The 27660-nt window shown below is 37.7% G+C and overlaps 1 protein-coding gene across 3 annotated transcripts in view; it reads left to right on the top strand.

Moving 5' to 3' along the window:
• The window catches only part of LOC106873936 (uncharacterized), a 121969-nt gene that overhangs the window by 76578 nt on the left and 17731 nt on the right, over positions 1–27660 (top strand). For all 3 annotated transcript variants that reach the window (XM_089347164.1, XM_089347163.1, XM_089347162.1), the window contains exons 8-11: positions 3036–3125; positions 6242–6400; positions 13831–13944; positions 25955–26053. In XM_089347164.1, the coding sequence (XP_089203290.1) occupies positions 3036–3125; positions 6242–6400; positions 13831–13944; positions 25955–26053 (462 nt within the window). The remainder of the gene's footprint in view (positions 1–3035; positions 3126–6241; positions 6401–13830; positions 13945–25954; positions 26054–27660) is intronic.

Below are 27660 nucleotides of genomic sequence, written 5' to 3'. Positions count from 1 at the left end.
GAAGGATTGGGTAAGTGAGAACAAAACAAAACAATATTGACATAAAACAGAATAAACAACATATTCCCCCCAAAAATATCAGTTTGGTGGTGGGGGTGTCCATAAACTATAGCAGCACTCCTGAAAAATGGGACACATCTTTTATCTTTTACCTTTTACCTTTTACTTGTTTCAGTCATTAGACTGTGGCCATGCTGGGGCACAATCTAATGAATCATCCCCAGTACATTTTTTTTTCTAAAACCTAGTACTTATACCAGACCTCTAAATTATGGGGAGATAAACAGACCAGCACTGGTTGTCAAGTGGTGATGAGGGACAAACACACACACACACACATGAAGGGCTTCTTTCAGTTTCCATCTACCAAATCCATTCACAAGGTTTGGTCAGCCCAGGGCTATAGTGGAAGACACTTGCCCAAGGTGTCATGCAGTGGGACCAAACCCGCAACCATGTGGTTGTGAAGCAAGTTTCTTACCATACAGAAACATAAAAAAAAACATGCTACTCCACAAATCTGCCTTCAGTGCCAGTAGCAGCTCATAGAGCTGCTGGCCAGCCTCTCACATGACAGATGATGCCCAAATTCAGTGGTGTAGGGATTTTATATCAGGGAATATGTGTGGCCACATATTGAGGTTCATATGATTGTGAAAATTCTCAACTAGCCATTCCTGTGTGTAAAAGCCATATGAGTGGAAGTGGAGTTCTGCTGATACATGCACACCCTGTTTTGGTCAGTCCTTCAACTTGATCACTGTGCCCAGAACCTTGATCCAAGTGGTGGCATTGGTTCCCAGACCCAGTGGGAAGAAATGAGGTAGAATGGTATGGCTATCATTAAATAATTAAATAGCAACAATGAGAGAAAAAGAAAAAAAGGCTCTTTCTCAATGAAAGAATCCAATGTTAATGAATGGAAACAATAGAATTCCTGAAATGTATCAAAATGTATAATCTATTGAAATACCCCAAAACTTGCTTGCCGGCTACTGTAGTAAGTTCTGGATTGTTGTGCTTCTTTCATATGCAAACAAGATACCTGTTTGCATATCTATTTTGCATATTCATGTGTTTGCATACTGAATAACAATGTTTTCTCATACTGAATAATAATGTTGTCATTGTTGTTGTCATTGTTGTTGTCATTGTTGTTGTCATTATTATTATTATTGCGGTGAGCTGGCAGAAATGTTAGCACTTTGGGCAAAATGCTTTGTGGCATTTTGTTTGTCCTTATGTTCTAAGTTCAAATTCTGCTAAGGCCAACTCTGCCTTTCATCCTTTTGAGGTTGATGAAATAAGTACCAGTTATACACTAGGGTTGATGTAATCGACTATCCCCTTCTCCCTAAATTTCAGGCCTTGTAAATTGGTAAAAGGCACCCTCTAATGATGGAGGGAAGCTTTTAATGATGGAGGGAAGCTTTTAATGATGGAGGGAAGCTTTTAATGATGGAGGGAAGCTTTTAATGATGGAGGGAACCTGTGAAAGAGGTAGACCCAGGAAGGCATGGGATGAAGTGGTGAAGCATGATCTTCAAATGTTGGGCTTCACAGAGGCAATGACAAGCAATCAAAACCTTGAGAAGACCTGTCAAGCCAAGAGAGATCATAGTCGTGGCTGATGCCAGTGTCACGTAACTGGCGCTTAAAAAGCATCCTTCAAACATTGGGAAACATGCTGTGCTTGTGAAGACCTGTTGAGCCAAGTGTAATCATAATCATGGCTGATGCCAGTGCCATCTGACTGGCACTCATGCTGGTGGCACATAAAAAGCACTGTTTCAGCATTGGGCCTCATGGAAATGGTGATAGGTGACTGAGACCTTTGGCGCTATACTGTGCTTGTGTAGATCTGTCAAGCCAAGTGAGACCATAGTTGTGGCCAATGCTGGTGTCAGGTCAATGGCACTCATGTCAGTGGCATGTAAAAAACGCCCACTACACTCTTGGAGTGGTTGGCATTAGGAAGAGCATCCAACCGTAGAAATCCTGCCAAATCAGATCAGAATCTGGTGCAGCTCCCTGGCTAACCAGTTTTCAGTCAAACTGTCCAACCCATGCCAGCATGGAAAATGGACGTTAAATTATTATTATTATTATTATTATTATTATTATTATTATTATTATTATTATTATTATTATTATTATCATCATCATCATCATTGTTGTTGTTGTTGCTGTTGTTGTTGCTGCTGCTGTTGTTGTTGTTGTTGTTGTTGTTGTTGTTATTATTTTCATTAGCATTTTCTTTCAATTTTGTTTCCATTTCTTGCTGAGTGTCTTCCTGACACCTAGGGAAGAGAAACATCCTGTATACATTGGTAGGCCATTAAAATAAACACACCAGATTGTTCATTTACAAAGTCGTGTGATAGAGAAAAAGGGAAGATAGAGAGAAAAAGGAAAAAAATACAAGATAAAAAAGTAAACAGATAAAAGGGGAAAAAAGGAAAGAATATTCACAGCGGCAATGCTCTTCTCAATACGTGTGACATACCAGTTAAGACAATCTCTTGCACTTCCTGCATAGATGGTAAGCCAGGGCTCATTTTAAAATAATTTTCAGTTCCTTTTTTGATCATTCCAAGTGCTCCTGCAATCACTGGTATTGTAAGCCCAATATACCCATCATGACTACCCGTCTGATAAGAGTACACCAGGCACATGCATCACAACAATGTGTGCGCGACATGGTGATCTCATATCAAGATAAACAGCACATGACCTCACAGGTGGGCAAGTTGCAGAGCTGGGTTGAGTTCCAGTGTTAGCTTTGGTATGGTCTTTATGGCTGGATGTACACATTGTATACTGAATGCTTTTTCCATTCCACTGGCTCTAAAGAGGTTGCTGAGTAACTTACAAAACAAAAAAAGAACAGAGAAAAAGGAAAAAGAAAGAGTATAAAAAAAATCAATAAATGTATTTTGTCTTGTTAGATTTGTATGAATTTTGGATGGTAAACTTGTAACTGACCAATTCCCTTAGCTAACATTTAATGTTTATATTTTAATTTGTTTCCTCAGAAAACGAAAAGCAGTGGTTCCATGAAATTAAAACGAAAACGTTCTGAATTACGGAGACACAGTTCCACAGACAAATTTGAGTTAGTTAAGGTAGGTATAATTAATTTTTTCTCCTATAGGCACAAGACCTGAAATTTTGGGGTGAAGGCTAGTTGATTACATCAACATCAGTGCTCAGTTGGTATATATTTTATCAATTCTAAAAGGATGAAAGGCAAAGCTGGAAGTAATTTTGCTAAGCATTTTGTCTGGTGTGCTAACAATTCTGCTAGCTCACCACCTTGAAGGTAAGTATAATTGATTAAAAATTATTATTAATAACTAGTTCTATCATGCTACTTGTATTGATCCTAGGAAGAAAGGCAAAGACAACCTTGGCAAGATTTGAATTCAGAGAGATGAAACTAAATATTAGAATGTATATAATTAAGTGTACAAACAATTTTCTTATCAATCACTTGGAATAGGGGAAATAACACCCATGACCTTTCAGTTCTCACTTCAAGACTGGTGAAGTCAGTCAGGCTGATTTTTTGAGTTTGAGCTTCCATAGGTTTCTTGTATATGTTTTTTTTTTTTATCAGTTTGACCTGGGAAATGGCCTTTAAGCTTTTAATGACTAGTGAGGGTGATATGGTTGCTTTCTTCAACAACTGCAAGAAAAGATTGCAGAGAGAAGAAATTCAAGAGGAATGAGGTACTGAAGAGAAAGAACTGGGTGAATTTAGGGGTTAGAGGGAAAACTTGAGTGGACTGGGACAGAGGTGTGAAATGATGGTGGATACAATATGGATAACAAGTGGAGAAATGAGTGAGTAAGGAGTAAGTGTAAGGAAAACAGAAGCAGAGTAAAAGTTCCAGTGAGTTGCAGCTCTGAGGAGGAAAGTAGTTGTTGTTGTTTAGCCCTAGGTCAGTCCTGATCAAGCGAAGCTATGATTAAAGGCATTTAAGTTTTGGTATCCTGTCATTTTCATAAATAAAATGCACTTAAAATCACATTTTCAAATGTGTTCTTTTCTAAGAGAGCATAGTGAGAGATTTGGCTGTTATTTCTCGGAGGTTGAGCTACCATGTAAAGACTCCTTTTTTGGTTTTGAATCCCCAAAGTATTTAGCGCTGGGAGTTGAGACAGGGATGAGGAGAGGAAGATGAGATGAGGTGAATGCATCAAGTGAACTGACTTTTAAATAAGATAACCAACTCCACATTTACTTCTACTGATGATGTTCAAATAGAAACTGCAGCCAAGAGTCTACAATTTACTATATGTATTGTATTGTGCTGTTGTTGTTGTTTAACTGAGCAGAGCTATGGACAAGCAGCTGTATTCAATCAGCAGTGACTATGCCATCTTTTTGTATATCTTTTGTATAACAATCATTGTTCAATATGACCTTCCTTTTCTAGGACAGATTTTGAGAGAATTTGGTTGATATTACAAACAGGTTGACAATTCGGAAAATATTGTATTTTGTTCCCTGGCAAAACATTATGATTCTAATCTTCTCAGTTTACCTAGTTGAAAATAGATGCCATGTATATGTTGCATAGTTAATAGTTGAAAAAAGATATTTAGTATACTATGCAAATGACTCCTGTATCCTCAAGGAGTTCTTACAGACTGGTGTATAGCTGTGGTTTCATAGTTATTGGCGGATGAGAGATAAATCTCCCACTAGACAGACTACTAGTCTATCATGTATAACATTCCTACATGATCAAATGGCTATTCTCAACAGTGAGGTATACTGGAGCAGCTAAAATTGTTGCTGAAAATTACATAAAATTATGCTTGCAGTAGATTGGAATCACAATATGTGAGCTGATTGTCCAGTTCTTATTTACCTGTCTATTTTGTTTCTCTAATGAACTGGTTCAGATTTAGCTTGAAACAAAGAGGGCTGACCAGACATGAATACCAACAGAGAATTTGACTAAGTAATCCAACACCTAAGTAAGTTGGACAACTTGGCTATAAGTTTAAATGACATTGTAAATATACATCCATGTATACACACTTGACAGGCAAGTTGCTGTGGTATTTGTTCAAGATAAAATCTCTTATGGCTGTGCTGTGTTTAAAAACACTATCAAATGGTGACGAAATTCTTGCTAGCAGTGACTAACACATACTTGCCTGAATGAGATTTGTTGTCTCCAATGTAGGAAACAGTGGTATTACAAATAGCCATGGGGCTGAGTGAATAATCTAGTGTGCATAATTGAAGCAGTATCCAATTGAAATAGCTCTCTATGTAACCTAGTTAATATATACATTGTTGACAGGCAAGTTGCAATGGTTTTATGGTTTTCATTTGAGATAAAATTTCAGTAGTTATTCATGATACCAGTGCACATGTAATTCTATCATGCACGATACCATTGCATGTGTAATTCTGTTTCCTATCCTGGAGATGACAAATCTCACCTGGGTATGTGGCTGGCTGAAAATACACGTTACTGATAAAGCTCAAGTAGTCTGAAATGCATCTGGCATTCTCTCTGCAATCTTTTCTTGCAGTTGTTGAAGAAAGCAACCATATCACCCTCACTAGTCATTAAAAGCTTAAAGGCCATTTCCCAGGTCAAACTGATAAAAAAAAACAAATGATTTTTTTTTTGTCTTTTTATCTCTCTCCGATATATACTGTGTTTTGAAAAATAACACAGCTATAAGGGATCTTATCTTAGATGAAAGCTGCAGTAACTTACCTATCAACAGTGTATATATATGATGCATAGATAACAATTTTAATTTAATAATGCTTCAGTTGCATACACTGGATTATTATAAATATATATGCAGTAGGTTATGCTTACTTCATTTCTTTCTAACCTTCGTAAGTTCTATTTTTGATAAGTGCAATTTCCTTAAGTCACACCCCACTATACTTGAATTGTTTAATCTTATGTTTATGAAGATGTACTTGCATGGCAAGTGTTTTGATCTAGATCTTGTGTTAAAACTAAAACAATTGCAGCATGGAAGACAAGTGTTAGCCATTCAGAACCATAAAAAAAAAAAATCCTCTTAATTTCCCTTAAACATTTATTGTCAGTAATCAGGTTGCAGTTCTGAGCTATGAAAATTTTGATACTTATATCACAAACAATAAATGTTTAAATGAATATTCCATGCTATCATCTTAAGTGTTTTATAAATATATGTTTCTCAGAATCTTTTATGTATGCTCAATATTATCCAGACGGCATTGAATCTACTTGAGTGGAACCAGCATGAGGTCCATGATATTCTGGTTGGTACTTTGCTATACACTCAACCACAGGATCACTTCTGGACAGCAAAGAAATGTCGCAATTTGAAATTTACTCCAGTTCATGCTCTTTTGCTGACACGTGGTGAGGTAAGTTAAACAACAGCATAAAGACATGAACATTACACCTTAAAGAAAAAAACATTATTGCACTCCACCCAATTCTATATATAAGCAACCTTTTCCTAGAAGGCTTAAGATCACTACAATCATTACCGAGAATCTTTCCTGGTCAACATACATAATAAAGAATATCTACCAGTGCATACAAAAATATCACCAGACACATACATGTACACATATATACACATGTATATATATATATATATATATATATATATATATACACATGTATATATATATATCTGGCGTTAGGAAGGGCATCCAGCTGTAGAAACTCTGCCAAATTAGATTGGAGCCTGGTGTTGCCATCCGGTTTCACCAGTTCTCAGTCAAATCGTCCAACCCATGCTAGCATGGAAAGCGGACGTTAAACGATGATGATGATGATGATATATACACACACACATATATATATGTGTTTGTGTGTATATGTCTATATATATATATATATATATATATATATATATATATATATATATATATATATATATATATATATAAGAAAAATAAGAAAAATAAGAAAATGGAGAAATTGACATATAGACATCAATTTATTGAAACAAATCCAATTTTGAACAATATCAAACTCATAGAACCTACAATTGTTTCCATGTCCAATCAATTAATTTAAATTAGAAAAATTAAATTAAAGGTTCATATTGGATTATAGTTAATTGAACATTTCATCAGGGTCAGAACTTGATAAAAAAAATATTTTTAAACTACATCCCAGTGTGTTGATATATCATTGGTAGACTCAGCATTAAGTTTTGATATGTGCATTTGTGCAATCATATGTATTTAAAAGAATGTTATTTATGTATACGTACATTTGTTTTAATCTATTTGTGTGTGTGCAGGTGTTAATGTGTTGAAAAACAAAGGAACCATTAGGTTGCCTAAACAATATTTTGATACAGTCAGTTGTAATTAAAAACGTTTATCCCTAATTATCATTATTACTTGTGAGAGTACAAAATGTCAGCAAAGTTTTTTAATCACTTATGAATTATATTGTAAGTCACCTCTACATAAGTTATGTAAACAGAGTGAATTTCGTCATGGTCATGTGGTACATAGTTAAAGTATCTATGATTTATGCTTTGAATTATAGAAATTAAAAATCAGTATTTAATTATTAATACTAGAAGTTATAACTAGGGAATTTACAATATAATACTGGTGGAATATTCCCATCAAAGCATGTGTCAAGTGTAAACAAAGCAGGTTGGATATTGTTGCTTGAACAGACAAGAAAAACTATGTATCACCATAGAAGTCAGCTGTCCTGTTGATGTGAATGTCTTTTTGAAAATTAAAAAGAAAGAGGATAACTATGGACATATTTTGAAACCACCAGCTTCTATATCCAGATTACACACACACACACATAAACAGGTGCATGCACACAACAGGCTTCTTACAGTTTCTGTCTCTCAAATCCTCTCATAAGGTTTTGGTCAACCTTAGGAGATAGTAGAAGACACTTGCCTTTCAGTTGTCATACTGCAAGACTGAACCTAAATCCATGAAGTTGGGAAGCAGACTTCTTACAACACATCATTTAACATCCATGTTCCATGCTAGCATGGGTGGGATGGTACTACAAGAGCCAGTCAGGCCGAAGCCTGCACTGGATTTCTGTAACTGTTTTGGAAGGATTTTTACAGCTGGATGCCCTTCCTAACACCAACCACTCAGCAGAGTGGACTTAGTGCTTTTTATGTGGCACGAGTACAGGCGAGGTGAGTAGTGCTTTTAATGTGGCACAAGCACAGGTAAGGTCAGTTTTGGCAGAGTTTCTACAGCTGGATGCCCTTCCGAACACCAACCACTTTACAGTGTGGACTGGGTGCTTTTAAGTGGTACCTGCACTGACAGGGTCACCAAGTACTTGCAAGACAAAAACTTTAAAGAGAGGAGGGGGCATTGGAGGAGGGGATGAGGAAAAGGTTATAGTGAGACAGATATAGGTGTCTTACTGTAGAGGAAGTACAAGGTTACGTGGCTGGAGAGAGAAAGATTAGGGATGAAGACAGAATACACAATCAGAAGAGCTACTAATAGTTTCATGCTTTTTATGATACTTAAACAGGCATATATATAAAATAAGTCATGTACCTTAAAGCAATCATTCAGGCTTTAAGATACATGGTGTACTTTATAAATATACTTGTTCAAGTATCATAAAAGCATGAAAGTATTAGTAGCTCTTTTGGCTGTGTATTTAAATTGATATTTATCTCTCTCTCTAGGTGGAATACTTTTTTTGTAGATTCTAACTCTATTAGATCTTTAAACTATACACACACACACACATATATTGTGGCCGTTACCAGTGTCATGTAAATGGCACCTGTGCTGGTGGCACGCAAAAAGCACTCATTACATATTTGGAGTGGTTGGCATTAGGAAGAGCATCCAGCTGTAGAAACCATGCTAAATCAGACTGGAGTCTGGTGCAGCCTTCCAGCTCACCTGTTCCAGTCAAACTGTCAAACTCATGTTAGCACAGAAAGTGGGCATTAAATGATGATGATGATGGCACACACACGCGCACACACACACACACACACACACACACACACACACACACACACACACACACACACACACACACACACACACACATTCATTTATTTATTTATTTATTCATTTATATAGTTGCAGAAACCACAAGTCAGCAAACAGGAACTTGTGTATTTGTCAATAGAGTAGATTATTGATATTCATACAATACATTGTGGAGCTATTTCAAGTGATTTTCTTTTCAGTTTTGTTCATATGAGTTATGGAAAAATCCAAATCCGGGTACTCAGCAGAAGACTTGGTCAGAGGGATATGATAATGACTCTCTGTTACTTGAGATCAGGAAGTGTCATGTCCGGCTTGGAGATACTGTGAAAAACTGCAATGGAAAAACCTGCAAGAGAAGTTCAGAGGCAATTCATCTGGATTTATGACCCTTGCACAAAGGATAGAATGTCTTCAAAATGTAAGGGGTATCTGCCTGAGGTTGGGACTTGGGTGTGGGTGGTGGTATGGTGTGTGTGTGTGTGTGTGTGTGCTGGGAAGGTGGTGGTGGTATGGAAAATGGGAATGGGTGGGTATTTAATCTTAAAAATCATATGTGGATATGTATGTGTACATGTATGTATATGTTTGTGCTGAACCCTCAGATTTTAATGGTGGGTGTGTCCTGAGGGTGGAACCTCTAACACTTATAATCATGGTGCTGTCTGCCAGAAAGGAGATGTTTGTTTGGATACTGCTGGGCTGCAATATGATTATCACTTACTTACATGCTTATAACTGTCTGTCAATGTTGATGATGACATTGTTCTTTAGGAGTCTTATCACACATTTTATGAGTTGATAGATGTGAAAACAGTCCATTCCTGGAGTGGCATGTCCTTGAACACAGATGACAAAGGAAGTTTCCCATTATGTTGTTCGTGAGTTTGAGAGTTGATGTCTCTTTTCCTCAAGTTTCTCATGTTGGATTAGTTCAAAGTGTGCAGCTCCTTCATCACAGAGGGAATGCCAGGTTTACCAGTTCTGAACAAAGTGTTCAAGTTGTGCTGGTTGAATGTTTGCAGGAGTTGAGGGCAAGTTCAAGATTGTCCCTGAACCTCTTCTTGGGTCCCCCATGTGAGCAAACACCAGTTGATAGCTCTCCAAAGAAGACTATTTTCAGGAAACTATTATCAGGCATCCTGATAACGTGGCTGATCCATTTTATTTATCATCCCCAAAGCAGATTTGACACTTTTTGAGTTTCAGTAGCAGACACCTGTTGCCATACAGGATTGGGTTTTCCCCTAACTGGTTTCACATATGAGATTTAGAGGAAAACCCAATCATGTGAGGGAACAGGTATCTGTTACCAGAGCTCGGAAGGTTGTTTCTTATGGTCGGTCGTAAAGTGACCATTAGTTTCGCACCTATAAAGTGCTTAGAATATGCCTCTTTTTGGATATATTAACTACATACATACATACATACATACATACATACATACATGTGGGAGAAAGAGAGCCTGCCTTATGTCGACCCAATAGAGGGACCAGCTATCCGAGTTGATAGTACCAGGGTAGATAAAGCAATTAAGAGTATGAAGACCGGGAAAGCCCCCGGCCCATCAGGAATCACTGCAGAGATGCTCAAAATATCTGGCAGTGTTGGCTATAGCCTAGTCACCCGTATTACGAACCAGGTGATACACGAAGGAGTCATACCCTATGACTGGTGTAGCAGCATCATAGTCAACTGCTACAAAGGTAAAGGGGACGCTTTAGATACAAATAATTACAGAGGCATCAAGCTGTTAGATCAGGTTATGAAAGTTACAGAGAGGGTCATAGCCCAACTAATTAGGGAGCGAATCAATTTAGATGAGATGCAGTTTGGGTTCGTGCCAGGTAAAAGCACTACTGATGCCTTATTTCTAGTGAGACAGTTGCAGGAGAAATACCTAGCTAAGGATAAACCTCTGTACCTGGCTTTCGTTGACATGGAGAAAGCCTTTGACAGGGTCCCCCGATCCCTTATCTGGTGGTCAATGAGGAAACTTGGGATAGAAGAATGGTTAGTGAGAGCTGTGCGAGCCATGTACAGAGATGCTGCCAGTAAGGTGAGGGTTGGAAATGAGTACAGCAATGAATTCCGGGTAGAGGTAGGGGTCCACCAAGGTTCCGTCCTCAGCCCCCTATTATTTACCATAGTCCTCCAGGCAATCACAGAGGAGTTCAAGACAGGTTGCCCCTGGGAGCTCCTCTATGCTGATGACCTTGCCCTAATTGCGGAGTCACTATCAGAACTAGAGGAGAAGTTTCAGGTGTGGAAGCAAGGTCTAGAATTGAAGGGCCTTAGAGTCAACCTAGCTAAAACCAAAATCCTAATAAGTAGGAAGGTAGATAAAACACAAACCCCTTCAGGTAGATGGCCCTGCTCAGTATGTAGAAAAGGAGTAGGTAGTAACTCTATAAGATGTACCCGGTGCAAGCTATGGACACATAAGAGGTGCAGCAACATCAAAGGCAGGTTAACTAGCAAGTTAGTTTTTGTTTGTGGCAGATGTTCAGGTGCAATAAAGACTGCAAACAAACAGGAAACAACTTCTATCTCATTCCAGGGTGAAAAACTAGAGGTAGTCGATAGCTTCCGCTATCTGGGCGACCAAGTTAGTAGTGGGGGTGGGTGCGCTGAAAGTGTAGCTGCTAGAATAAGAATAGCCTGGGCAAAGTTTAGAGAGCTCTTACCCCTGCTGGCGACAAAGGGACTCTCACTCAGAGTAAAAGGCAGACTGTATGACGCATGCGTACGAACAACCATGCTACATGGCAGTGAAACATGGGCTGTAACTGCTGAGGACATACGTAAGCTCGCAAGGAATGAAGCCAGTATGCTCCGTTGGATGTGTAATGTCAATGTGAATACCCGTCAGAGTGTAAGTATCTTGAGAGAAAAGCTGAACATTAGAAGCATCAGTTGTGGCGTGCAAGAGAGACGATTGCGCTGGTATGGACATGTGGTGAGAATGGAGGAGGATAGCTGCGTGAAAAAGTGCCACACCCTAACAGTTGAGGGAACCCGTGGAAGAGGTAGGCCCAGGAAGACCTGGGCTGAGGTGGTGAGGCAAGACCTTCGTACATTGGGCCTCACCGAGGCAATGACTACGGACCGAGACCTTTGGAAATGGGCTGTGCGTGAGAAGACCCGGCAAGCCAAGTAAGATCGTTGCCAGTGCCCCTGGACTGGTTCTTGTGCGGGTGGCACATGAGATGCACCATTTTGAGCTTGGCCGTTGCCAGTACCGCCTGACTGGCTCCTGTAGGATTTTCGAGCGAGATCGTTGCCAGTGCCCCTGGACTGGCTTGTGCGGGTGGCACATAAAAGACACCATTTCGAGCGTGGCCGTTTTCGTGCGGGTGACACGTAAAAGCACCCACTACACTCTCTGAGTGGTTGGCGTTAGGAAGGGCATCCAGCTGTAGAAACTCTGCCAAATCAGACTGGAGCCTGGTGTTGCCATCCGGTTTCACCAGTCCTCAGTCAAATCGTCCAACCCATGCTAGCATGGAAAGCGGACGTTAAACGATGATGATGATGATGATGATGATGATATATATATATATATATATATATATATATATATATTTATATATATATATATATAAGCAGACATATATATTCATATATGATAGGCTTCTTTCAGTTTCCATCTTCAAAATTTCATCCGCAAGGGAATGTTTAGTCTGAGGGTATTGTTGAAGACACTTGCTTCAGTTGCTGAACTAGGATGGAACCCAGATCCATGTGGTTACTAAACAAACTTCTTAACTACACACACATTCCTAGACTAATTATATATACATATATATATATATATATATATATATATATATATATATATATATATATATATTAAATTCAACTTACATTGAAAGTCAACAAACAAAGTTTGCTTTAGAAGTGTTGAGATGTATTGAAAGATACAGATAAGGAAATAATTTTATTCTCAAATGCAGGATAATGCTAATAATATAGCATGAACAGAATAAACTTCCCCTTATTTTGCAGAAAAATCTGTTGGTAGCCAGTCATGAGACTTGTTTGAGAATAAAATTATTTCTTTATCTGTATCTTTCAATACATCTCAACACTTCTAAAGCAAACTTTATTTGTTGAGTTTCAACATAAGTTCAATTTAACATACGATAGCATCTTATAAAGTTAGATTAATATATCCTAAAATTGCAGAAGAATTTGTTGCTGGGCAGTTTAGCTTAATGGTAAAGCACTTGACACGTAATCACAGGGATGTGAGTTTGAGTCTCATGGCTGGTCGCTGACAGATTTTTCTGCAAAGTATGGGTAGTTTATCCTATTGATGCTATATTATTAGCATTATCCTGTATTTGAAATTAAAATTATTTCCTTATATAGATATACATATATATATGTGTGTGTACATACATACTCACACATATTCATATATATACAGAAATACATGCATGTGTGTGTGTATATATATATATATCTAACTACCTCGCTTGGCAACAGGTGGGGGTTGGCGGCAGGAAGGGCATCCGGCTGTAGAAATTTGCCACACAAATAGTGTTGCGCATATATAGTCAATTTAAATAAACAATCAATTCAAATAAAGGAAAAAATTTAACAGACAACTAGAGGACATGCACAAGAAATATATTAGCTTGGTGCTAAAAAGAGAGAGTTAGACGTTTCAAGCATAGCTTTTCATCAGAAAGGAGAAAGGGAAATGTCCAAAGAAGGAAAAGAAATTACCAACAGCATGTGTGTAGTTACATTCCTGTCATAAATTTCTACTTTTTGTTTTACTATTATAAATTCATTCTGTGTTTCTTCTCTTATAGCCTCAACAAGAGAGTACAATTACCAAGAAATTACTGTTTACCCAGCAATCCATAGTAAGGCAGGCAGCCCTGGTACTGCTCCGAGGCAAAGGAGGGCGATATCAAGCTGTCAGAGTAAGAAAGTTTTTTTTAGATATGAGCTTTTGTTTACATGTATATATTTTCACCACCACCACCACCACAACAACAACAACAACAACAACAATCACATAGTTACCATTATTATCATCACTCTATCACACTACTACCATTTTCACCCTTGCTATCACTATTGCCTTTACCATCACATATATCATGACACCCCACCACCACTCCCACTCATAAGCAGCAGGTATCTCGAGGAAAAATAAAACAGCATTCATGTGACACTTGATCAGCTAGAAATAAGGACCAAACTTTCCTCATAATCTATTCTGCCATTAAAAAATATCACACAAAAATAAAATATTATTTGATAATGCCTGAAGGTGGCAAGCTGCCAGAATCATTAGCATGCTGGGCAAAATGCTTGGCGGCAGTTTGTCTGTCTTTATATTCTGAGTTCAAGTGCTGCTGAGGTTGACTTTGTCTTTCATCCTTTCAGGATTGATAAAATAAGGACCAGTCAATGTAATCGACTTACCCCCTCCCCCAAAATTGCTGGTCTGGTGCCAAAATTTGAAATCAATGTTAGATGATGCAGTTCTAGATACACATTGTCTGCAAAAGAAGTTGATTTAATAAAAAAGGGAAGTTAAACAACAACAGAAACAGCAATGATGATAGCAAAGTGAAAATGAAAGCAATGGCAATGACAACAACAAAACAAATTCTATCAAACACCGTTCACAACTTTTTGAGTTATTTTGCACACAGACGGACAGATAGACAAACCAACGCCAATGAAAACATAACCTCCTTCCTTGGTGGAGGTAAAAAACAACAAAAGCAACAACGACAAAACATGAGCAACAATAATAGCAACACAGTAATCATGATAACAGAAACAACAACAGTAACAGCTGCAATAGCAGCAGTAGCAACAACACAGGTTTAAGCTGCCTGAACTGTTGCACAGTGTAGCAGCTGAATTTCCTCCAACAAATTTTTCTTCAATCTTTCACTCTTTGACATTCTGAAACTACATGAAATGGCTTCTAGTTCTGCTACACAAAATCTCTTGTTTTCCAGCATTTCTTATATTCTATGTAAGAACCTTTTGTTTACTTACATTGATGCTTAATAAGAAAAAAAAAGTTCCATTCTTTTACAAAATACCTTCAAATTCATGGCTATTTAAAAAATTTATTGAAGCATTGATGAATACGGGTGTACTAAACATAGCTGTTACTCATAAGTGAGCATGACTGGCTAACATGAAGCACCAACACCACCACCACCACCATCATCTTTACCATTTTAACAGTGGCATGTAAATGGCACCTGTGCCAGTGGAACGTAAAAAGTACCCTTTACTCTCTTGAAGTGGTTGACATTAAGGAAGGGCATCCAGCTGTAAAAACCATGTCATATCAGTTCCAGTTCCAGTCAAACTCTCTGACCCATGCAAGCATGGAAAGTGGACGTTAAAGGATGATGATGATGATGATGATGATGGTGGTGGTGGTGAAAGATTTTGTATGGCTGGATGCTCTTCCTGTCATCAACCTTTATCTGTTTCCAAGCAAGGAAATATATCCACTTGTCTGTAGAACATGCATAGCATAATGGTTGGATATTTCTCATGGAAAATTGCAAATAAATGCCATTGCTTGTCTGACAGAGATATTTGTTTACATTTAGAGCTCAATGTCTTGACAAGGAGACACAAACACACACGTACAATAGCTTCTTTTAGTTTCCACTGACCAAGTCTATTCACAAAGCTTTAGTTGACTTTGGACTATAGCAGAAGATACTTGTCTGAGGTGTTTTGAAGTGGAATTGAACCTGAGATCACTTTGTTATGATGTGCACTTCCTAATCAGACTGCCATTTCTGTGCCCATACTTATTATCTAAATCTTACTACTATCAAAAATGACCTAAAAACTGGAAATATTTTCACTCATGAGTTTCCCAGGATAAAATAACTAACTGTGAAGGCACATGGCTTAGTGCTTAGGGTGCTTGGCTCATGAGTGTAAGGTCATGAGTTCAATTCCTGGCAATATGTTGTCTCCTTGAGCAAGAGACTTTATTTCACATTGCTCCAGTCCACTTAGCTGACAAAAATGAGTATATTTCAAAGGGCCAGGCTTTGTCACATTCTGTGTCATGCTGAATCTCCCTGAGAACTATGTTAAGGGTACACGTTTCTGTAGAGTGCTCAGCCACATGCACATTAATTTCATGAGCAGGCTGTTCCATTGATTGAATCAACTTCGCTTTCATAACTAATAGAGTGCCAGTATACATATAATTATGTAACTAGCATATGAATACTGCCCTATTTACCACCACATATAAATACATAACCTTCAAATCACCAGTGCAGGCCACATTATCCTCATCACTCTGACTCTCTCACCCTTCACTAAACTTATATATGGAAACTGCTGCCAACTAACACTCATAATTTTATGCATGCATACATACATACATACACACACACACACACATACATGCATACATACATGCATACTTACATGCATGCATGCACATGCACACACATACATACATACATACATACACGCATGCACACATGCATACACATATTGGGGCACTGGGATATGCAACACATTGCCTAAGTACCAATATTGAAAGATTAGGCTTCTCAAAACCAGAAGGAAGAAAGCTGATATGAAAGCTACAGACCCAAGCCATCACAGGAACTATAAAATCTGTAAAACTTTCCAGAAGTTTATCATTTAAGTATATATGTGCATGTCTAGACATGCAACTATATGCATGAACTACATGCATAAAATAAAGCATACAAATCTGCACATGTCCTGACTCCAAATACTGAACATATACTGAAAGAACGGTGGTAGCAGGGAATTGCCAGAAGGGAAGCTAGGAGACAGGTTTATTTAGCCAGATTTGCCAATGTTCTGCACCGTGAGGACCAAAGACTTGAAGTATTTCGTGCTGCAAGACAGTGTGTGAGAGAGAATCGTGATGTCATAGGAGAGAAATGTGTCCACGTGGATGATGGTTCACTTGCACTAAACGTGGCTGCAAAGAGAGAGGTTTGGACACGTCACTATGAAGGGTTGCTCAATAAAGAGAATGAATGGGAGAAAGAGAGTCTGCAGAATGTCAACCCAACAGAGGGACTAGCTATCCAAATTGACAGTACCATGGTGGATAAAGCAATTAAGAGTATGAAGACAGGAAAGCCCCCAGCCCATCAGGAATCACTGCAAAGATGCTCAAAATATCTGGTAGTGTCGGCTGTAGCCTAGTCACCTGTATAGTTAACCAGGTGATACACGAAGGAGTCATGCCCAATGACTGGTGTAGCAGCACTATAGTCAACTGCTACAAAGATAAAGGTGACGCTTTAGACACAAATAATTACAGAGGCATAAAGTTGTTGGATCAGGTAATGAAGGTCACAGAGAGTGTCATAGTCCAACTAATTAGGGAGAGAGTCAGTTTAGATGAGATGCAGTTTGGGTTTGTGCCAGGGAAAAGCACCACTGATGCTATATTTCTGGTAAGACAGCCACAGGAGAAATACCCAGCCAAAGATAAACCTCTGTACCTGGCTTTTGTTGACATGGAGAAAGCCTTTGACAGGGTCCCCCACTCCCTTATCTGGTGGTCAATGAGGAAACTAGGGATAGATGAATGGTTAGTGAGAGCTGTGCAAGCCATGTACAGGGACGCTGTCAGTAAGTTGAGGGTTGGCAATGAGTACAGTGAAGAATTCCGGGTAGAGGTAAGGGTCCACGAAGGTTCAGTCGTCAGCCCCCTCCTATTTATCATAGTCCTCCAGGCAATAACAGAAGAATTCAAGACACGTTGCCCCTGAGAGCTCCTCTATGTTGACGACCTTGCTCTAATTGCTGAGTCACTATCAGAACTAGAGAAGAAGTTTCAAGTGTGGAAACAAAGATTAGAATCGAAGGGCCTTAGAGTCAACCTAGCTAAAACCAAAGTCCTAATAAGTAGGAAGGCAGACAAACCACAAACCCCTTCAGGTAGATGGCCCTGCTCGATCTGTAGGAAAGGCAAAGAAGCTATGGACACATAAGAGGTGCAGCAATATCAAAGGAAGGCTAACTAGCAAGATAGTTTTTGTATGTAGCAGATGCTCAGGAGCAATAAACACTGAAAATGTGCAGAAGACAACCTTTGCCACATTCCAGGGAGAAAAACTAGAAGTAGTTGATAGCTTCCGTTATCTAGGTGACCAAGTTAGTAGTGGGGGAGGGTGCGCTGAAAGTGTAGCTGCTAGAATAATAATAGCCTGGGCAAAGTTCAGAGAGCTCTGACCTCTGCTGGTGACAAAGGGCCTCTCGCTCAGAGTAAAAGGTAGACTGTATGACGCATGTGTACGAACAGCCATGCTACATGGCAGTAAAGCATGGGCCATGACTGCTGAGGATATGCATAAGCTTGCAAGGAATGAAGCCAGTATGCTCCGCTGGATGTATAATGTCAGTGTGCATACACAACAGTGTAAGTGCCTTGAGAGAAAAGTTGAACCTAAGAAGCATTAGATGTGGTGTGCAAGAGAGACGACTGTGCTGGTATGGTCATCTTTTGGAAATGAACGAGGACAGCTGTGGGAAAAAAGTGTCATACCCTAGCAGTTGAGGGAACCTGTGGAAGAGGTAAGACCCAGGAAGACCTGGGATGAGGTGGTGAAGCACGACCTTTGAACATTAGGTCGCACCGAGCAATGACTAGTAACCGAGACCTTTGGAAATATGCAGTGCGTGAAAAGACTCGGCAAGCCAAGTGAGACCATAACCCGTGGCCTATGCCAAGGGCGTAACCAGACCACTTATGCATACCTTTCCTTCATTGGACACTAAACTCTGCTTGCGAAGACCTGTTGAAGCAAGTGAAATTGAAATCAAATCAAATTCACAAATTTGATGACTGGCACGCGTGCCAGTGTAGCGCTAAGAGCATCATTCGAGCATAATCGCTGCCAGAGTAGCTGACTGGCTTCCATACCGGTGGCACATAAAAAGCACCATTCGAACATGATCGTTACTAGCGTCGCCTTACTGGCACGGGAAAAAACATGCGAGCGAGGTTGTTGCCAGTGCCGCTGTACTGGCTCCTGTGCAGGTGGCACGTAAAAAATACCACTTGAGCGCAGCCATTGCCAGTACCGCCTGACTTGCCCTCGTGCTGGTGGAACTTAAAAGCACCCACCACACTCTCAGAGTGTTTGGCGTTAGGAAGGGCATCCAGCTGTAGAAACTCTGCCAGATCAAATTGGAGCCTGGTGCAGCCATCTGGTTCGCCAGTCCTCAGTCAAATCGCTCAACCCTTGCTAGCATGGAAAGCGGACGTTAAACGATGATGATGATGATGATGATGATGATATATAAACCATCATAACAACAGTGTTAAAATAGATTAGAGAATTAGTTTATCCTGCGTACTAAGTAAGAAATCCTGTTGTTATTGTTGTCTCTGCCCACTATGCTACTTGGGTTTTGGTGTATAAATTTTTATTGCATTATATATTGTACACTTACACATGTTTATGGTTGGTATATTTGTAGACGACACAGTTGCAATGTATAAATATCAAAAATAGTATCCATTTCTTTGCAGAGAATAGTTTTAATCCACAGACACAGTGTCACGCTGCTCAATGAATGATTAAGCAAATTTATAATAATATTATTTCTTTTATTATCAGTTATGAGTCACATTACTTCTATCGCATCATGCGTAACTGTTATTTATATACTTCTTATGAATAGTACTTTGTCAAATCTACAAAATATATTAAATCGCAATACATACTTCAACACTGGGAAGTTAATTTACTTACCGAAAGGTAACCTTTCACTTTACTTATACTTCAATAATCACATTAGACAAATCACATGCGAAGATCTGTATGCTGCAAATGTTTCTGGTGACTCTTCATTTGCTGTTTTCAGATTAACCTCAAGCAAATCAATTCTGTAAATGTTTCAATGCAGCATAGCATGCTATTTTATTTACTAGTGGAAGAAAAATGTCATATTGAAGCTGATAAAAAAAGGATTTGTGTTACCATTATGTCTATGGAAACAGAAGATATGTAGGTATCCTATCAGGTTTCAGTGTTCACAGCATGGTATCCCTATGATACCTTTTTATCTATCATAATAAGACATCTTTTCTCTTCCCTTTATAAGAATATAAATTAATTCTTTAATCTAATTTAATCTAATTTAACACAGCTACTGTAGTATTTGAGAATATATACTAAAGCAGTGGTTCTTAACCTTTTTACTACCATGTGGTTCTTAAACTGAGTCTTGCTGTAACAAAAAAATTACAAAATAAAGGCAAATGTTAAAGCTACAATTCAGAATTAGTGAGGGTTTTGGGGGGGACGTGAAGGGGGGGGGGGTCATTAACTATACGGTGACCAAGCCTTATTCCATTCTACCAGATATTTTAAGCTTCTCAGTGGTGATTCTTGATGGGCCAGGGGCTTTCCCTCTCTTCATATCCTTAATTGCTTTATCTACCAAGCAACCATCAATTTGAATATCTGGTCCCTCAGCTGGGGCCACATTAGGCATATTCTACTTCTCCCATGCATTCTCTACATTTAGCAGCCTTTTATAGAGGGACTTCCAAGACTCTTTCTTTGCAGAGTCACTAACTGCAAGTGAAACATACAAGCAATGCACTTCTCTCCTACAACATAATAATTTTCACTGACACACTGTCTTGCAATCTGAAATACCTCAAGCTTCTGGTCCTCCTACCTCTACTACCCCTTTACCCATTAATTTAGATGACAGCATTCTAACAGTCAGCCAAAGATCTGTCTTCATGTCTCTTGAATAGATTTTTATAACCACAATACTGTCTCTATAATGATAACAGTCCTTTTCCTTTTTTTCTTCTTTCTTTCCTTCTCTTTCTCCTTTTCTTTCTACTCCTCAACTCTAAACCACACTTGCTCCTTTGCTTTATTGCTCATTGGTTCACTAAACTTACTTCCTTGATTTTTTTTTTCTGTTGGTTTTTATTTTTTACTACTGACTTTTCTTATTGAGTTGGACTCATCATTGTGTTGTAGCAGACTCAGAAATTCCAGGTGGCAATGTAATGTTTATCTCATGAAGGTAATCTCAGCCTAATGTTTTAAAGTCATTTTCACTTTAAAATATTTTGCCTATCATAATGTGTCTAATGGAAAGGTTAGAGTTTCTTCCCTTTCAGGGTGAAGTTATTTTCGGAGTATTTTCCCATTATGCACCGTTTTGGGTATTTATACCCCAAAACTCTGAATATCTTAATAACTACTGGCCCAATTTACGTGAAACTTGTTTTATTCCATTCATATTCACATTTCAGGAACACTTTACTTTCAAAGTTTTCTCCTGTTACGCGTCAGATTGGCTGTGTAACATTGCAAGCAAGCAAACAAGATTGAACTCCACTTTTAATAGTATATAAATATATGGTGCGGGTGTGGCTGTGTAGTAAGAAGCTTGCTTCCCAACCATATGGTTCCGGGTTCAGTCCTACTGTGTGGCACCTTGGGCAAGTGTCTTCTACTATAGCCGTAGCCTGACCAAAGCCTTGTGAGTGGATTTGCTAGATGGAAACTGAAAGAAGTCTATCGTATATATATATATATATATATATATATATATAAAGAATATTAACACTCATGAGACATGTTAGTGGCTGCAAGCTAAGACCATATAGGTAAAATTAATACATATATATATATAAAAGAATTATGTATAACAAGGGTGCTGTTATTAAAAACACCAGCTTTGCTAAAAATACGAGTCAAATACTCTGAAGCCACAAAAATAAACACTATATTTTCACAGGCATGTTTGTAAAAAACTAAGTGAAATAAGGATTCCATCTTACCTCTGCAAATTTGCAAGTTAACTGACATTCCTTCTTGCTGATCAGATTTAACATTCAAAACAGCCTCCCCTCACTTCCCTTGAATCCTAACCAACAAACTATATTTAGTTCATTTCAAAACTAGCTGGTGGACAGACCCTGAATAAAGTTGCATAGAAAGTTATGCCTGGTTGCATGTGCACCTGCCCATACTCTGTGCAATGGAAACACATGTAGGTTGTAATAACTATAAGAATATGCTGTATGAACTTGTAAAATAGAAGGAAACAAATTTTGAGGATGAATAAGTCTCCATATTTTATATTGTTATAATTATTGTTTTGAACTATAGGTCTTAGATTTTCCCAGTTCAGAACCATGACCTAATGTGTCTCCATAAAAGGAAATGGGTTACCATAAAATGTATCAACATCTCTATGGGAATGTAGCTTGACCAGCTGGTACTGGCTGACTTACTGTGGTCAAAATGGCAATCTTCAAATGAAGTATGCAAGCTTTCCTGCCAAAGGTTCTAAAAGAATAGCTTACAGTTATAAAAAGCAGGCAAATTCAATCTCAGATGAGAAAGCCACTCAGCTATCTCAAGAAATCTATGTCACTTATCTCAGTGAGTTGATCTCCCCGCCTCTTTCATTTTTCTCATGTAACAGTCTTATGTCATAACACACATTAATTATATGCAGTAATTTAAATTCCTTCTGCTTGTTTCATCTTCAAAGACTATGCACTGCTTTCATTATATCATCTTGCATGTTATATTACAGAAAACTGTTATGTTTAATGAAGGTTGTTTCATTAATTTAGTTAATATATAGTTGTAAATTTAAACAATGTAGGTAAATAAAATATTTGAAAACTTGATTAAATTTTAGTGATGCCATTTTCTTCACACAAATATACCCAGTTACCATGGCTGAATTATCTGTTTATAGCAACTTTTCATGTTTGTTTATATTATTAAAGTACTGAACTGTGTATATAAACAAAGCTATACATGACGTGCATAAATAGTCTTTTATAGTGTACATATATTGTGTGTGCTGAGAAGCCGCATATGTTTTCACTAGTAAATGTATATGTGTGTGTGTGTTGATATTAGTGTCTGTTTCTATATGTCTCCTTGGCACAGTTTTAATCTGAAGGTCACTAAATGTGTTGGACTTAGCAAAACATACAATCTCAAATTGTTTCCATTGGTCACAAATGATTGTGAATTTGCCCCTGGAAATTATCATTATGTTCTCAGCTTTTTAGCTATTTTATTCTGATACTTCCACACTGTGTTTATTATCTGATATTTTATTTTTCAATTTAGACTTTAGACTTAATCTTTAAAATTTACTGCATTTTCATTATCTTCTATTTTGTATTTTGAATTTTTTTTGTTTGTTTTTTTGCTTTCAATTTTAAATTTATTGATTATTAGGTACTGATCACTATCTTTATCCTTTGTTGGTTATATAATTTATATCATTATTTGTATTTTTATTTTAGTATGATTCCCTGATTTATTCACAAATTAATGCAAATAAAGAAAGTTAGCTCATCACATCACAAGAACATAATGGTTACACCAACGATTTAACAACATACAAAATTTTCTCTTTATATCAGGTCATCCCATAAATTCTGTCCGAATTTTGAAGAAAGAAAACAAGTGATCAAATGTTATATTTAATTGAAATTTAATCAATGTACTTTCTCTGATAAACGATGACTTCCTTCCATCTATTTACAAGCTTTTTAATCCCATCAATGTAAAACACTTTTGGTTTCAAAGTGAAGAACTCTGAAATGTCAGTTTCAAACTCCTCTGTAAACTACGAAACAAATGGTAGTCTGAAGGAGCAAGGTCGGGAGAATAAGGTGGATGAGGAATTTTTTCCCAATCAAGCTCTTCGATCTTCTGTAATGTGATCTTTGAAGTGTGGGGTTGTGCATTGTCCTGATGAAACATCACTCCTTTTTCGATTCACAAAGCTTGGTTCAAACGCTCTAATTGCTGACAGTAGACTTGAGCATTGATTGTTGTATTAGGTGGTAACAATTCAAAGTGAATTACTCCTTTGCAATCCCACCAGATAGAGAGAAGAACCTTTTCCCCCTGAAGTTCCCTTCTCGGTTGTGGTTGAGTTTTTTCCCTTTTACCAAGCTACTGTTTACGACGTTTAACATTTTGATAGAAGATCCATTTTTCGTCGCCAGTCACAAGTCTATCTAAAAAGGGTGAAATGAATTCGCGAGAATGGAGAGAAGAGCAGATGTCTTGGGATTTGCTGTTGCTTTTGAACAATTCATGAGGCACCCATTTTCCAAGTTTAGGAAATTTTCCAAGTTGTTGTGCGTGTGTATGTGTGTGTCACTCATACAGAGGTGTCCATCATTTCCAATCTTCCTTGGAAAAATGTCCAGCCATGAGGAAATATAACTTTGCTTGGAAACAGGTGAGGGTTGGTGACAGGAAAGGCATCTGGTTGTAAAAAAACCAACCCTACTTCAACAAATTCCATTTGACTCATGTAACTATGGAAGAGTAGATGTTAAACGATGATGCTGATGATCGAATAGATCAAATATAAAGAAAATTTATACTAATACTTTTGTAATAATATTTTAGTAACCATCATGGATTTATTGGTAATAGACCCATTTATGCTAATTCACCCCTCACATGCATGTTTCAATACAAGTCAATCTTCTGTCCCTTATAATAATGCAAAACAAGGCAGAAAAAAATAGTACTCAAACCAAAGATGGAGTAATATACTACATACATACACTAGCATAGCTGGGTGGTAGGTGCAGTCCACCCCGGTGGCACTTTTAATGGAGCAGCACTTTTGGGTCTGCTGTAAGCGATATGTGTTTTTTGTGGGGTCTAGGGGCTGCAAATGGAAGGGCCACCTGGGGTGACATATGCTCTAGCTACGCTAGTACATCATACATACGTAGTATTTTCTGTGTGAACAGTTAGGCATACAACTACTAATGGTGAATTTTGAGCTCCATGTAGAATACCATCATCTAGTCTACTTCCAGTAAAGTGTAATTGGCAGGAATATTGTACTCAGCTGTATTGCTGGTTGTGGTATGCAGAGCAAATGTAGGAAAAAGCATGATAAATACATAATACAGTTGATGCCATTTGTTCCCTATGCATATTTTGTCATTGTGGCTATTTGCATCCAAGTGCACTATGGACACTTACTGAAAGGATATAAATAGCCATAACAGGGAAATGTGGTGTTGTTGTCAGCATTAGTGACATTGGCATTGGCGTTGGCGTCATTGTGGTGGTGTAACATCTCATGGATGAAAAGGGGCATAATTTCTTTGGGCCTATGAGCCAGCCTTGTTTTATTTTACTCTTATTCTTATTCAATTCTGTGTTGCTTGACTCTGTGTTTTCTTCACTTCCAACAATCTGAAACTGACAGGGAATTCTCTATGGAGAGAAAAATGCTAATTCAATCACTTAATCACACCAGGCAAACTGAGATAAGCTCCAAAACATCATAAAACTTAGTCTACTTAATGGCTAGTGTTAGGCAACTAAAACTGGTGACAGAAAAGGAGCTATAGGTTTCTGTACATTTTCCCTGCACCTAATTCCCCCCCACAAAGCTTGAGTCAATCTTAAGGAGAAAACTTTTGCATAAGGTGTTGCACATTGGAATTGAAACTGGAACTAGCTGATTGTGAAACAAACTTCTTAATGACACAACCATGCTTGTACTAACTTGTTGCAGTAGTCTAATGGCAGGGAAGTGCGTAGGTGCAGTTCATCCGGAGCAATGTTTTAATGGGGTGGTATTTTTAAGTCTTCTGTATAAGCCTGTACAGTCTATGTTAGCCTTTGGATGGCAAACTCTAGGTCTACTCCAGAGAGAACATACTCTAGCTATACCATTGGTTTATAGGGGAAGCAACAAAAATTCAAAAGATTCACAGTCATCAAATAAATAGGGCTCAGGTAGACAGTGTGTGTGTGTTTGTATAAGTTAACTAGATTTTATTTGACTATTTAAGAAATCTATTTTGTTTTCCTTCTTCATTGAATTTGATTCTTCTCTTCACGTTGTTTAAATCTCATTTTATTTTTAATTAACCCAAAGGATCCTCTTTATTTGGACAAATGTGTCATCACTGTGGATCCAGTGTATGAAGAAGTCTTCGAAGTTCAAGATTGGAACAAAGAATCATATCTCTTTAAGGTAATCTCATATTTTTACATAAATATTTATATAAAGCATATTTATAAATCGGAAATTGTCTAATGCAATGGTTGAAAGTACTTTACAATAATCCCTCGCCATATTGCAGTTTACCTATTATGCACTCAGTATATCGCGGTCCACCTATCGCGCACTCAGTACATCATGGTTCACCTATTGCACACTCAGTACATCGCAGATTTTCTGGCTAATATATGGAAATTTATATCAGGACCCCTCACTATATCACATGTTTCTGTGGTCGATAGGTACTTATATTTTTTTAGATTTTAATTGTTTCTGTAGGAGGGTTTGGAATGTAACACCTGCGATAATTGAGGGATTACTGTATTTATGTTTATATCTAAGTATATTATTTATATTTGCTTTCACTTTTGTGTAAATTTTATAATTTAAGTGATGTTCTGTTATTTTGTATAAAAACTATTTTAAATATTTATTTGATTTTAATTTTGAATAATGTCAGCTAATAATGCCCAAATATTTTCTGTCTGATGACCTTAATAGAGCAGACCAAAATGCTCTATTTTTTTTCTGATAAGAACTTGTTTTGGTACAAGAGCTTGATCTAATCATGTTATTCTGTAAAGTAGGACAAGATATTACATGCAAAGAACACAATATGATCATGGTTTAGTGGATTCTCCAATGACTGGTTTTACCCAAACCAATTTATACCAATTTTGAAGTCTTTAGTTGCAGACAAAGATCATTACAACAAGTTTCCTTAACTTTAATTTGGTTTGAAATGTTCACTTCAGCCAAGAGGATCATAACTAGAAGAATAATGAAAGAAATATGACATTGTTTCCATTGTCTAAGTGATAAATGGCTGTATCTCCTCAGCCATCTTTACCTATGTTCACCTCTATTGTTGTTAATCACTCTTCTACCAAGTCTGCTCTCAAATATTCTTACCATTCCCATCATACTGTTGTTCCTTCCACTCTATCACTCATTCTGGCCCTTCTGATGTCATACTTTCTTTAACCCTCTCTCTCTCCTATTTTCCTTTCAGGCCACTAGAGCAAATATACATGCCCTTGACTATTCTGTACTCTCTACATTTATATATCTATTCACCCTTCTCTCTACTACCCACTTCTGGCCTTTCTGTAGTCATTGCTCTCTCTGCTATTCCCTTTTTCACTCTACACACCTTAGGTTACTGAGTACTCTAGTGTCAGGACCTTGAAATAATGCACTCAGTACCCTCTATAAAGTGGTTGACCATAGAAAAGACATCCAACAGTAGAAACCAAGCCAAACAATACACATGAGTACAAATCTTTTGGAGCAATTCATTAACAGTTTTACTAATCCATTATCCTGGATTGGTACATTTTTTTTTTATCAAACCTGAAGGGATGAAGAGCAAAGTTGATCTTAGCTGAATTTGAACTCAGAATGCTGAGCATCAGAACAAATAATGTGATGTATTCTATTCAAAGTGGTAATAATTCTACTTTAATAGAAATATATGCTTGAGTATATCTATGTAAGTTGTCCAAGTTTTAGCCTTCCATTACTACAGTCTGTGATCAGTCATACTGTACAACTGCAAACCAATATCATAACAATCTTAC

This window comes from Octopus bimaculoides, chromosome 2 (assembly GCF_046866305.1).
Source record: "Octopus bimaculoides isolate indiv1 chromosome 2, ASM4686630v1, whole genome shotgun sequence".
Lineage (NCBI taxonomy): Eukaryota > Metazoa > Mollusca > Cephalopoda > Octopoda > Octopodidae > Octopus > Octopus bimaculoides.
The sequence above is the reverse complement of the archived record's forward strand: the minus strand, read 5'-3'. Positions and strand labels throughout refer to the sequence as shown.